The sequence below is a fragment of the Lemur catta genome, chromosome 2, assembly GCF_020740605.2.
Source record: "Lemur catta isolate mLemCat1 chromosome 2, mLemCat1.pri, whole genome shotgun sequence".
Taxonomy (NCBI): domain Eukaryota; kingdom Metazoa; phylum Chordata; class Mammalia; order Primates; family Lemuridae; genus Lemur; species Lemur catta.
In genome coordinates this window covers 117424631-117438814 of record NC_059129.1, presented here as the reverse complement: position 1 = coordinate 117438814, position 14184 = coordinate 117424631, and the positions used below count along the sequence as shown (strand labels likewise).

At 36.1% G+C, this 14184-nt stretch overlaps 1 protein-coding gene across 1 annotated transcript in view; it reads right to left on the bottom strand.

The window, feature by feature from the left end:
• The window catches only part of LAMA2 (laminin subunit alpha 2), a 554924-nt gene that overhangs the window by 399134 nt on the left and 141606 nt on the right, over window positions 1-14184 (bottom strand). Inside the window, exon 3 of the mRNA XM_045544336.1 lies at window positions 13641-13753. Coding sequence (XP_045400292.1) covers window positions 13641-13753 — 113 coding nt within the window. The remainder of the gene's footprint in view (window positions 1-13640; window positions 13754-14184) is intronic.

The window sequence follows — 14184 nt, the reverse complement described above, 5'->3', positions numbered from 1 at the left end:
CATCACATCTCAAGGAACTACATAAACAAGAACAAACAAAACCCAGACTTAACACAAGAAAAGAAATAACAAATATCTGAGCAGTACTATATGAAATAGAGAATAAAAAAATGCAAAGGATCAACAAAATGAAAAGTTGGTTCTTCAGTAAGATAAATATAATGATAAACGATAACTAACCAAGAAGAGAGAAGATTCAAACAAATACAATCAGAAATGAAAAAGGAGATATTACAACTGATGCCACAGAAATACAAAACACCATCAGAAACCATTATGAACAACTATATGCTCACAAAATAGGACACTTAAAGGAAATGGATGAATTCCTGAAAATATACAATCTCCTGAGTTTCAATTAGGAAGAAATAGAACTCCCGAATAGACCAATAACAAGTACCTAGATTAAAGCAGTAATAAAAAACCTACCAACAAAAGAATGCCCAGGACCAGAAGGATTCACAGATGAATTCTACCAGATGTACAGAGTACTGGTGCCCATTCTACTGAAACTCTTCTAAAAGATTGAGAAGAAAGGAATCTTCCCTAACTCATTCTAGGAAGCCAATATCACCCTGATATCAAAGCCAGGAATGAGTGAAACAAAAATAGAAAACTACAGATTAGTATCTCTGATGAACATAGACACAAAAACCCCCAACAAAATTGGGGGTTTGGTACTAGCAAACCAAATCCAACAGCACATCAAAAGGATAATTCACCACTAACAAATGGGTTTCATCCTAGGGATGCAAGGATGGTACAATATATGCAAGTTTATAAATGTGATCAACCACATAAACAGAATTAAAAACAAAAACCACATGAGCATCTCAATGGATGCAGAAAAAGCATTTGACAAAATCCTGCATCCTTTCATAATAAAAACCTTCAAAACACTCAGCATAGAAGGAACATATCTCAAAATAACAAAGGCCATATATGACAAATTCACATTCAACATCATACTAAATAAGGAAAAATTGAAAGCATTCCCCTAAGAACTGTAACAAGACAAGGACGCCCACTTTAATCACTTCTATTCAACCTAGTACTGGAAGTCCTAAGCAGAACAATCAGCCAAGAGAAAGAAATAAAGGGCATCCAAATTGGAAAAGAGGAATTCAAATTATCTCTGTTTGCTGATGACATGATCTCACACCTAGAAAAGCCTAAGATTGGTAAATGAATTCAGCAAGTCTTAGTTTATAAAGTCAATATACAAAAATCAATAGCATTTCTATACACCAACAATGACCAAGCTGAGAATCAAATCAAGAACTTAATCCCATCTACAATAGCTGCAAAAAAAATACAATATGAAGGAACAAATTTAACCAAAGAAGTGAAAGATCTCTACAAGGAGAACTACAAATCACTGATGAAAGAAATCATAGATAATACGAACAAATGGAAAAATATCCCATGTTCATGGATCAGAAGGATCAATATTGTTAAAATAACCATGCTGCCCAAAGCAATTTACAGATTCAGTACAAATCCCAGCAAAATAGCAATGTCATTTTTCACAGCATTAGAAAAAACAATTCTAAAATTCATGTGGAACCAAAAACAAGCCCAAATAGCCAAGGCAATTCTAAGCAAAAGAACAAAACTGGAGGCATCACATTGCCTGACTTGAAATTATACTATAAGGCTATACTAACCCAAACAGCATGGTACTGGTATAAAAAATACACACATAGATCAGTGGAACAGAATAGACAACTCAGAAATAAAGCAATACACTTAGAGCCAACTGATCTTTGACAAAGTCAACAAAACCTACACTGGGGAAAGGATACTCTTTTCAATAAATGGTGCTGGGAAAATTGGATAGCCATATGCAGAAGAATGAAACTGGATTCCTCTCTCTTATCATATCAAAAAATTAACTCACAATGGATTAAAGACTTATAAAATATAAGAGCTGAAACAATAAAAATCCTAGGAGTAAACCTAGGAAAAACTCTTCTGGACTTTGACCCAGACAAAGAATTCATGACTAAGATCCTAAAAGCAAATGAAATACAAACAAAAAATAGACAAATGGGACTTAATTAAAGTAAAAAGCTTCTGCACAGCAAAAGAAATAATGAAAAGAGTAAATAGACAAGGTATGGAATGGGAGAAAATATCCACAAACTATGTGTTCAGCAAAGAACTAATATCCAGAATCTATAAGGAACTGAAACAACTCAGCAAGAAAAAAACAACCCCATTAAAAAGTGGGTAAATGATATGAACAGGCATTTCTTAAAAGAAGATATAAAATTGGTTAAAAAACATAAGAAAAAATGCTCAATAGCACTAATCATCAGGGAAATGCAAATTAAAACCACAATGAGATACCATCTTACTCCAGTTAGAATGGCCATTGTTAAAAAGTCAAAAAACAAAAGATGTTACTGCAGATGCAATGAAAAGGGAACACTTATACACTATTGGTGGGTATGTAAATCAGTACCACCTTTATGAACATCAGTATGGAGATTTCTAAAAGAACTAAAAGTAGATCTACCATTTGATCCTGCAATCCCACTACTGGGTATCTGCTTAGAGGGAAAGAAGTCATTACATCAAAAAGCTACCTATACTTGTATGTTTACTGTAGCACAATTCACAATTGCAAAGATACACAATTACTATAAATGTCTATCAACTGGTGAGTAGATTAAGACATGATATATGAGGGCTTTCCAGAAAGTATCCAGCCATGTACTATGTTCTCATTATATTAACAATAGCTGGATAATTTCCAGACAGCCCTTGTGTATGTGTTTATGTATGCATCCCCTTGTATGGGCGTATGTGTGTATGTGTGTGTGTATACACACCATGGAGTACTACTCAGCAATAAGAATAAATGAAATAATGGCTTTTGCAGCAACTTGTATGGAACGCGTGGCCATTATCCTAAGTGAAGTAACCTAGGAAAAGAAAAATAATTACCACATATTCTCACTTATAATTGGGAGCTAAACTATGGCTACACAAGGGCACACAGAGTGGTATAATGGACACTGGAGACTCATCATTTTCACCCAAAGCCCATAGTTTACATTAGGGTTCACTCTTGGTGTTGTACATTCTATGGGTTTAGACAAGTGTATAATGACACATATCCATCATTATAGTACATGCAGAGGATTTTCACTGCCCTAAAAATCGTTGTGTTCTGCCTATTTATCCCTCTACCTCCTGCCCTAACCCCTGATTTCTTTTTAAAGAAAGCAAAAAAATATTACTATTGATTGTCAGTTTGTGCAATGATGTGGATGTAAACAACATTTTCTAGAAAAAGAAACTTTCTGACATATCAAAAGGTAATATAAGAAGTGGGAACTATTTCAGTGATGAATTAGGAAGCTCTATGAGGTTCTCTTAAAAGATGTATGAGGGGTTCTCTTAAAAGATGATATCGTACCCACATGGGGTACTCTATATCACCACATAACCAAACAGAATAACACAACTTCTCCATATCTTCTCTTCTATGTCTCAGTAAATACCCATATTTATCTAGATGCATATATAAAATGATAGCAGGGCCACTTGAAATGTAATATGACTGAGGGAGGTATGTCAATCATGGTATCAGGGTGTTATTTATTTATAAATCATGGTATCAGGATGTTATCTACTTATAAAACATTCTGCAAAATCTCAGTGATGTGCATCAGAATAAAATTTCTAATTAATTTATAAATTATCTTATTAATTAAATCTATTTTATCAATAGTTTAATTTTCCTGAGTATATTCTAAAATCATTGGGGAAATATGTTTTCCCTTTCCTACTCTATTTCTTAATTTTTGTACTTCATTTTATAAACAATCGCACATTTGCAGGATCATTAAGTAAATAAATTATCCTTCCCATAAATTCACTAAGGATAGCGGCAGTGAGGATGATGATGAAGCAAAAAGTGAAATTCAATTTAAATATTAATACTATGACTGAGAAAATCATGTATTCCAGCCCAATACTGCAAGATTTTAGTATAGAAATAGTAAATACCATGAACGTGGACAGCTAAATTGATTATTTACTCTGCATTTTGAAGATTATTCACCTTTGCTTCCTAACCTGAACCTGACTTATTATATTAGTATAATCATAATGATCCAATGCTACAAGGCAACTGTTCATTAGTGTTTTGGACTGATCTCCTCGGTTGTATTATATCACAAGACTGATTTTGTTGTAGTTATGTCCATTGTTTCAGCTAATTTGAGATTAATCTTCCATGACCTTACTACAGCAAATTTGGCTGAAAAGCCACATTAAAGAATTTTTAAACACAAACAAAATTGAATTATTTTCACAAGGGAATATATTATTTTTAATATTTGGATAAAACTGCTTAGTTAGTAAAAGATGCTATCATCCACTACCCCTATTTTTTTTGTACAATTTAATTGGCTATTACCTGAATTGAAAAATTACACAGTCAACATTTGTGTGTTTAAATAAACAAACTGAACACTGGTAAGTGCTGCTGTGTTGGGAGCTTCCAAATTAAATCTCACTGCTTGAGCCATTCACTTTTATTAAAGATTCTGTAATTTTAAAAAAATGTTACTCATTGAAATTTAGGTGTTTTGTTCCCTGTCTTTTGGTATTTCAAATGCCTGAGTGGTTTAACATGTACTTCTCAGCAGCTGCATTACTATAGTTGACTATTCCTTTTTTCCTGACATATTTTCTCTTATTGTCTCTAAATTTGAACTGGCTAGGAACCAATTCTACACCTTCCTTTTAACTTTACACTTTCTTTCTAGATTATCTTAAACAAAGCCTTAGTGCTAAATACAATCTCTTTGTCATTGATACCCCAATTCTTGTCACTAATTCTACTCTCTCTCCCTTACCCTCCAGACTCATAAATCCAATTGTCTCTTTAATATTTCCATTTGAATGATTAAAGTACACTTAAAACATGACACGTTAAAATAGAGCCCTTAATTACCACCCAGCCTCCCCAATCTGCTAATCCTTCAGTCTATACTAGCTAGGTAAGATAAATTACTTCAGGCCAACATCCTAGGAGTCAACTTTTTGCCCAACTCTCCACATCCATTTCACCATCAAATCTGGTCATATCAACCTCCAAATAAATCCCAACCTACCACTTCTGTTCCTCTCTGCTACTATCAACCAAGCTCTAGTCACCATCATCCCTTTGCCAAAAAATTACAATGGTTTTCTAAATGCCATTTAGTTTTCACCCATCTGACTACAATCGTTCTGCATTTAGCAGACAAAATAATATTTCTATCAAAATAAAGGAAATCATGTTGCACCTTGCTTAAACCTCACTATAGGTTTCTCATTATACCCAGAATTAAATCTAAACTCCCTGTCATGACTTACTCCTCCCTACAGGACCTAAGAAGACCTGATACCTCCCTGACATCGTTTCATGCTACCTTTGCTCCTGCTCACTGTGTTCCAGCCATGTTGGCCTCTTTCTCTTCCTCAATCCACCTCATTTGTTCCTGCTAGTAATAAACTTTACTCAGCTTTTTCTATGACTAGCACTTTCTGTTATTTAATTCTTAGCACAAATAAATATCACTTCCTCAAAAATGCATAGATGGAACATACAAATAAAGTAGCTCTTTCATCCCTCCCTATAGTATAATCCTGTTTTGTTTTGTTCATGGCACTTTCACTTCTAAATTGTTTACTTGATTGCCCATGTCCTTTCTCTCACCCCAATTCTCTCCCCCAGTGAGAATGCAAAATCCTGGAAAGCAAGTATTCCTGTTTCCTTCATGGCCAGAACTTCTGGTTTAGAACAGTGCTTATTAAGTAGTAGTTGATCAATACACATTTTTCAAATGTATTATTGTTAAATTAGTATCCTTATGTATTATTCAGGGCTGATACCACAAAGGGCATGGTGCTTCCTACTAAGGATAGCACCAACTTAGTTTAGGCCAAATTTAGATGACAATTTCATGCACCTCAAACTTTCCAGGATGATCTCGACTTTAAATATTTTTTCTTGATTTCCTCATAATCCATCAAAGTATTCCAATAATTAGTATGTTTTAATATTAAAGAAATAATTTGGAATGTTCCTTAAATTCACAAAAATAGAAATTTTATCTGATAATATGTTCTGATATTTTTTAAACTATAAACAAAATACATACAATTTTTCTACCCATTTTCTCTCAAAGAGAGAGTTCTGTCCATGCAGGCTCCCTCACCTGCCAAGATTAGTTCACAAATTTCCCCTCCATGCCCCTGAGCAACATGATCAAGTCCTGGTTGTATGGGATCTGGCCTGTGGGCCTGTCTCTGAGTCCCCAAAGATCACTCCTGACTATGCCAGGGAGAAGTGTGCTGGTCCTGAGTTGCCTTTGGGGTACTCAAACAGGTTTGATGTCCCCCCGCTTCCGAGTGTGCCCTGCTCTGATGGAGTAGCTGGGCAAGCAGCACTGGGGAGGGCCAGTGAGCAGGGAGCTCACGGTCTGAGCACCCCTTACTCCACTGAAGCTCTTTAAGAGGAAAGGTTTGAGTCCTCTCTCTGTGGAAGTCCCAGTGTGGTGGATGCACCAACAGGGGGGAAGCAGCAGCTCCTGAAAGCCCTGGCTCAATCATCACTCTCTGCAGCCATGGGTCAGGGAGGGGAGGGGGGGGAAAGAGTCTGGATAGAGGAGAGCTAGCACTGTAGTCATCTCTGTCCCTCTCTCCGGGAGGCAGCCCACCCAGAATGTCCAGGCTCTGGGGTCAAGCAGAACCCCCAAGACCCAGCAGCCCCCTGTGGTTCCTGCAGTCTGGGGCAGAGTTGGAAAATGTTTGAGTGAGAATAAGCAAGATGAAAACTGAGGGGCTAAAGCCACTTGGAAAGGACAAAGGTGCACAGTGGGTGGAGAAGCAATATGGTGCCTGCCATTTTGGCTTGGGTCCATGGTGACAGGAAGTGCCCCAAGGTGCTTTGTCCTCAAGAAGCTCCAATTCACTGGCAGCAAGAGCTTCTGGGCTCTTGAGGGTAGAAAGACTCTCTAGCAGCTCGGACAGAGGACAGAGCCCTCATGAATGGAATTGGTGTCCATATAAAAGTGACCCCAAAGAGCTTATTTGCCCCTTCTTCCATGTAAAGCTACAGTAAGAAGATGGCCATCTATCAACTAGGAGCCCGTTGACTGCCAGAGATGTGAGTGAAGGACAAACAACCTGTTCCACCTACCCTTTTCACAGGACTCCAAGCCCCCTGGGGGTTATCTTCTGCTGAAATCTTACTCCTTCTTCTTGTACTCCACAACTTCTTCCCATAGAATCTCTTACAGGTTCTGGCACTTTCACCTCGGAGTTATACCTGATCTATGATTGTTTGTTTTTACTTTTTCATCTAAAACTTTTCCTTATTTCTGAGATAATCTGGCAGCTGGTGTTTGTGGTCAGCCATCTCGTCTCTCTCTGAGTATCCCAGTAATTAAACTGTTTTTGAGCTTTTGTTTTGCTTTTTTACATTCTTCGCATTACAACTCTAGACCATTTGTTCTTTGCTCAGCATTGTTTTCAGTGCAGAAGACCATGAACTGATATTTATTCAGTCTCAACTAACGTGCCGCAATGTGCTAGGTTATTTGCCTACATTACATTACTTATCCTTATAATAATCCCCTTAAATAAGGAAGCGGTACTATTAGTTCCATTTTATACATGACCAAATTGAGGAACATAAAAGTGGGTCAACTTACCTAAAGTAAATGAATTGCTACATGCTAAGTGGTATGTTAGGAAATGGAACCTGGGCACAATTATACCTCCCCCTTTCTCCTTAGCTGAATTCTAATCTTTCTCGACAGTTCTGTATTTTAGAGACTCAGAGTAATGTTGAAAATATATCTTATCTGAATTAAAACACACATGCTATCCCACTACTTAAATATGAAGCCATTTTCTAGGAAAAAATCTCTCATACATGTCCATATAAGTAACTATGTATATCTAATATATAACTATATGTATTATATATAGAATATATATTTTTAACATGTTAAAGATATATATAAGTATAATATATATATATAAAATAAATAAAAACTTAAGCTCTAGGAATATAATGGGAAAATGCACACTATTTCACCAAAGTGACGAAATGCAGTTGTTTTATATGTGGGAGGCATCAGGCAGCTGTGAAAATTGTCCACATTCAGTCTATTTTAGAAAGTCCTGTTCAAATTTTCCATAACAGAATTACTGTGATTTTAAACATTTTAACAGATCTTTTTCCACAGATTTTTAACAGATCTCTTCTCTATGTATTATTGTTCCTGTTTTTAAAGAAACAATCCTCCAATTTATTCCATGGCTTCAAGAAGCATTTCCCAGGGCAGACATCTTGATTCTATTTGAAATAGGATCTGCATTTACAAAATGTTTACATTTTCATGATGTTGCTAGAATTTAGTTTATCAGCATTTTAAATCAAAATACATACCCTATGTTTGCAATCTTGCTTAAACAGCATCATGATATGGTTCTTTTTCTTTCTTTCCTTTCTTACACTTACTTTTTTCCCCACTATGAAACAACAAAATACCAAGCAAAAAAAATTTACAGTCACAGACTTCTCAGTTACAAAAGAAGAGTCAAAATAATTAAAACCTCCTTTCTCAAATAAAGCTATAAATGTGATAAAGTCACTTACAGAGTGACAAATGTGACTAGGGTTTATAACATGCTTAGAAAGAGGAATAGTGACAAAATTTACTTTCTGTTTTCTACAGACTGAATATTTGTGTCTTTCAAAAATTCCTATGTTGAAATTCTAACCCCCAATGTAATGATGATAGGAGGTGTGAAGTTATTAGGTCATGGAGACAGAGCCCTCATGAATGGAATTAGTGCCCATATAAAAGTGACCTCAAAGAGCTTATTTGCCCCTTCTTCCATGTAAAGCTACAGTAAGAAGATGGCCATCTATGAACCAGGAAGAAGGCCCTCAACAGACACCGAATTTGCCAGTACCTTGTTCTTGAACTTTTAGCCTCCAGATACGAAATATATTTCTGCTGTTTATAAGTCACCCAGTCTAGGGGTATTCTGTCATAGCAGCCCAAACAGATGAAGACAATGTTATTAAACCTGAGACTTAAAGGAAATTTCATAAATTAAAAAAATGCACAGCACATTTTATCGTAAGAAACACAATGAGATCACTTAATCCTTTACTTCTCAATTTCAGTAAGATTATATTACAGATTAATGTTTTAAATTATGCATTCATTCAATCATTATATAGTGAGAACTTCCTATACACTGGGCATTACTTTAAGTGTTTAGAATATGGCAATTAAGAAAACAGCAAACATCTCTACCATCCTGAAAACTGCATTTAGAAAGGGTAAATAATATTCAACGTATATATTAAAATAAACATAGTAAGTTAGGTGGTGATATATTTTATGGAGAAAAATAAAGTAAGGAAGTGATTTAGGAAGTGGAGAGGGAGTTGCAATTTTAAATAATCAGGGAGGTCCCTGCTGAGAAGGTGACGATTGAATAAAAAACAAAAGGAGGTAAGGAAACAGGCTAAGTGAAAATTGTGAAAAATAATTCCAGGCATAAGAAATAGCAAATGCAAAGGCCCTGAGGCAGGATAGTGCCAGATGTGAGTGTTCAAGACACAGAGAAGTAACTAATGGGGCAAATGAGACAGGGAGATCTTCAGATGAAAGAGGGTGAGAAAAAGGTCCAAAAGGCCTTGTGGGTCATTGTGCTTTTCCCACTGAATGTGATGGAAAGCCATTAGAGAGTTTTAGTGGAAAGACTGATGTGACATGATTTTGTACAAATGAGATTGCCATGACTGCTACAATGGAAACAGAGCAAAGGGGAGATGAGTAGAAACCAATCAGGACTAATATTCTGCACAAGATAGACACTGACGCTGGTTGTCACCTTCATTAATGATTAAAAAGTCAGCACAATTCATTTAAAGGGAGAACATATTTCTAATTAACCACAGATCCTACTTGCGATACTGAATCAATTATCTTAAAAAAATAGAATTAAAACAGGTGAAGAACTGTGTTTTTAATTATATTCTGTTATACTAAACAAGGTGTATCCAGGTAGGACATTTTGAATATTTACACTATAATTATCACATAGAATTTAGTTGCTATATTGCTATTACCACCATTTCAAACATCTTGCCAAGATACTGTAATATTTACTCTGCTAATCTAGAAGTTGAGACACAGCATGATTAAATCATTTGTTTAAGATATGCTATGAATAAACAGAATTAAGAAAAGTTAGAAATAAACATCTAAAAACAATCTACTTATAAAATAAGGAGCTACTTTCTTCTAAATAAATAGTTATTTTTTCTAGTGCTTATCTTGAATGTTAAGATGTAAAAAATATTTCCCAGTGTAATCCATAGTGATTCAATCCACAAAATCCAGTGGTTGCTGTTATATCTAAGATACTAATTCATCAAAAGTGTTTCAGAGAGGAACCAAGTACATGAGGGCGATCTGGAAAGTATCCAGCCAAGAAATGTGAAAAATTATATTAACAATGGCTGGATACTTTCCAGACAGCCCTCATATATGAACAAAAATACTGGCACTTGTTGAAATTCATACATCTCAAAATAAAAAGAACTAATAAATGGTAAAAACTTCTTATGGAATCAATGATAAACAAACATTCAGTGATATTTACCCATGCACTATAACATTACTACCCTTTATTCTCAGTTGGATACTGGCTCATCTTATGAACTATTATGTTGAATGACCTATTAATCCTCCATGCTGTAGGTGGAAAAGATAGAAGTTACATCATTTTAGAGGCATTCTAGAGTATACTAGAAAATGAGAGATCTACTTCAGTTTTATGACAAAAGAGATGTGAGCTATACTCTCCCATAGAAGCCAAGAGAACATAGTGTGGTATTTCTTGAACCTGAACTACCTATGGTCCCCTTGAAATTATATAACATTCTCATGATCTCCCTTGGCTTCAGTCTTCAGATCCCAGTTTAAGAAAGACTCGTGTAGTTTGGGGTCTGGATTCACACTATTCAGGCTGAAATCCCAGGCCTGCCCATAATAAGATTTGTAAAGAAGCCAAGTCACTTAACTTTTCTCAGCGTTCCGCAACTATTCAATAGAAATAATAATACTAGCTGGCTTGTAGGATTACTGTGAGAAGTGACATAATAAAGATGTCCACAGTTTCTCTGTTGCCAATGCATGACAATATACCTTCCATAGCTGAATAAGTACTATGAACATGACCCACAGTTTGCTATTCCAAAGCCCAAGGTCAAATGAGAAGTATATGATGCCCCTTCTACTCTGAGGAGCTTCATTACAGGACCTGATTACAAAACCTTCTGACTTTTTATATCATTAAATAATTGACTAAATTAAAATCATGAGTCAGGTAGAAATAAGGATGCATTTCATTTTATAGATTATTTGTACTCCACTTCTCTTAAACACACAGTAGATTGATTTCAGGAAATAGGAGAAGGTTGAAATAAATAAGGATATTGGTGGACAGCATCCTAGAATATGGGACTGTTTGAGCACACATCCTTTGTACCAATTCTACTTGGTGAATTCCAGACTTTGGAGTCCAGTGGATGTGGGTTATAAACAGAATTCTGTCACTTGTTTGATAACTGAACTATAAAAGATGCCTTACAGTATTCACTCACCTTACTTTTTATTCAGCTAAATGGGAGGAGGAGAAAACAGGAAAACAAATCCACTTAATTCTTAAGATACTGTGTGGAAATGGATAAGGGGGGCTGCAAAACAAACTCAGGAAAATACAAATAGCCTTTTGAAAAATAGGCTTTCAAGTGAACTCTTTGACTTGCTGAATTAATAACAGGCAAGTTAGATAGAAATGATTTAGTAAAAACTTGCAATTGCACCATCCAGTTGTAAATTAGAAGGAAAAAATGCTGCTATATTTGATAAGAGGTAAATAATATTGCGGTTGAACTCAAAGAGTAGTATAAATGATTTGTGTAAATTATATTAATAATTGACTCCTTGCTCTATGTGCAATCTAAAAGAATAAATGGAGAGTAAAACAGAGCAATAAACCATCACGATTTATTGATTCCCTATCCCAGATGACCTGAGTCAATGGACAGCAGACTCCCTCTTGATTGGGAAGCTTTCAGTGATCATATGAAGGGGAAGAACTGCTGTGACTGATAAAGGACCAAGTTGTTTTTATCAGGAGAAGAATGAAGTCCATTTTAAGGCCAGGATCCCCAGGGAATTCATGCACAGGATTAATTGACCTAAAACATGATTGATCAGTGTGGTAGTTTGTCCTACCATTACCTGATAGTGCTCTGAGACTTCTTGGGAAATACTATTAACTCAGAGCTGCTATATACTGGGTAGAAGTAAATCCATGCCACCTGGCAATTTAAGCTGCAGCACTGACCCCCTGATGTCACGGCATTGCTCAGGTCCTGAGGGGTCATAGGTGGACAGAAGCAGGTCTGCTGTGAGCCCCACTAGCTTGCTTGCTCCCCAGCCAGCTATCTGTGGCTCTTGAATGCAGGCAGCCCTCACCAAAATGGATCTAGACCCTGGGGGAAGGAGGTTGTCCTCTTGCTGGCAAACATCGTACATTAGGGAAATGTCTGCTGTCTATCTAGCCCACTGGCTGGTGCTTCCCCACACTATGGCAGCCTCTGAAGACCATGACCTCTAAAGTATGTAGTATACATCATCAACTGTCTGGTCGATCACCCCTGCACTAACCCCAAACTCCCTTGCTGGTCTGCTTACACGCTGGCCCAGGGAGAAGTTGCTGAGGGCCTTTACTATGCTGAATCCAGACAGTGAAAGAGAAATAGGCTGAATTAAAGAGGTCATTTAAGTTCAATGCCCCAGTCTCAGCCTCCAATCAATTAAATCAGCCTTTGTTTTTGGGATAACAGCAAAACATAGGAACATGTGTCCAGGATTTCATCCTATTTGCAAGCCTAAATAATTTGGGGTGATGGTGACTCTTGATTAATAATTTCAGCCTGAGATGAATATTGTGAACAGAAAGAAGAAAGGAATTAAGCATAGAAGGCACTCAGACCTACGCAACACAAACTCTAACAACTTCCAACATCAATTTTATAACTACGAGGCTTGTTACTTCATTTAGCGGCCCAAGTTTAATTTGAAATCAACTGTCAAAGCTTGCTCAACTTTCAGTAACAAAAGGCAATTTACTCAAGAGCCTTATTATCCAAAAACCTTTAAATGCACACAACATCAGCAGAATGGGAGCACTGTATTATTTTAAAAGTTAAAAATGATACTATTATATTGTCTTTATGTAAAACTTTGTTGATCAGTATTTTCATTGACTCCAACTAGTTAAAACAGTGTCAGCTGCTAATACACTTCTAAATCCTTCACATACATCCATTTTAGTTGTGCTTTAGAAGTAAATGCCAAGTATTTTTAAATGACAATATGCCAGATAAACAGGACCCTTTATTCACTGGATCAAGAAAATAACAGAGGGTGACAAGAAAGAATATCCTTTCACCCAGGAACTACTGACTAAACAAATAGCAAATGCAAGATACAATTTCAACAGTGGAAAATTACAAAAAAGAGGCACTATACCTGCTGTAAGTCCAGTGTAATTGTCACATAATGGTATTCGATTCCATTCTTAATACTGGGACTCTGCCACCAAGTGTTCTTTCCATCAATAGCATTTGTAATCGGGTGTCTCTCTATTGAGTGAGCAGCATCATGGAAAGAGGAGAAAAGAGCATGTAACTAATTTATAGCTGGTTCATTAAAGCCAAAGAGTGAAACTAAGTTAAAACAATCATCATGTGGACATCAAACATTAAAATAATGTAAAAAGAGAGCAATTTGTAGCTTCAACAGAATTTATTCAATGACAACTTTTTCCTAGCCCTGTACCAGGTAGTAGGAAATGGTTAAATGCTTTAGGCTATAGGAGAAGAAGCTGCTCAGCACTCTGGCCACCAATTGAAATGGGCAACTTCAAAGATAATTCTAGAAATTAAATGTAAAGAAATTATATTGAAATCTAATTGATGTGTCAATCATTCAAAAAAATTAAAAACTATTTCAGGCAGCACTAGTATTCCATCAACTTTGTTAACAGAAACATAGAATCCTGGATTGTGGCTAA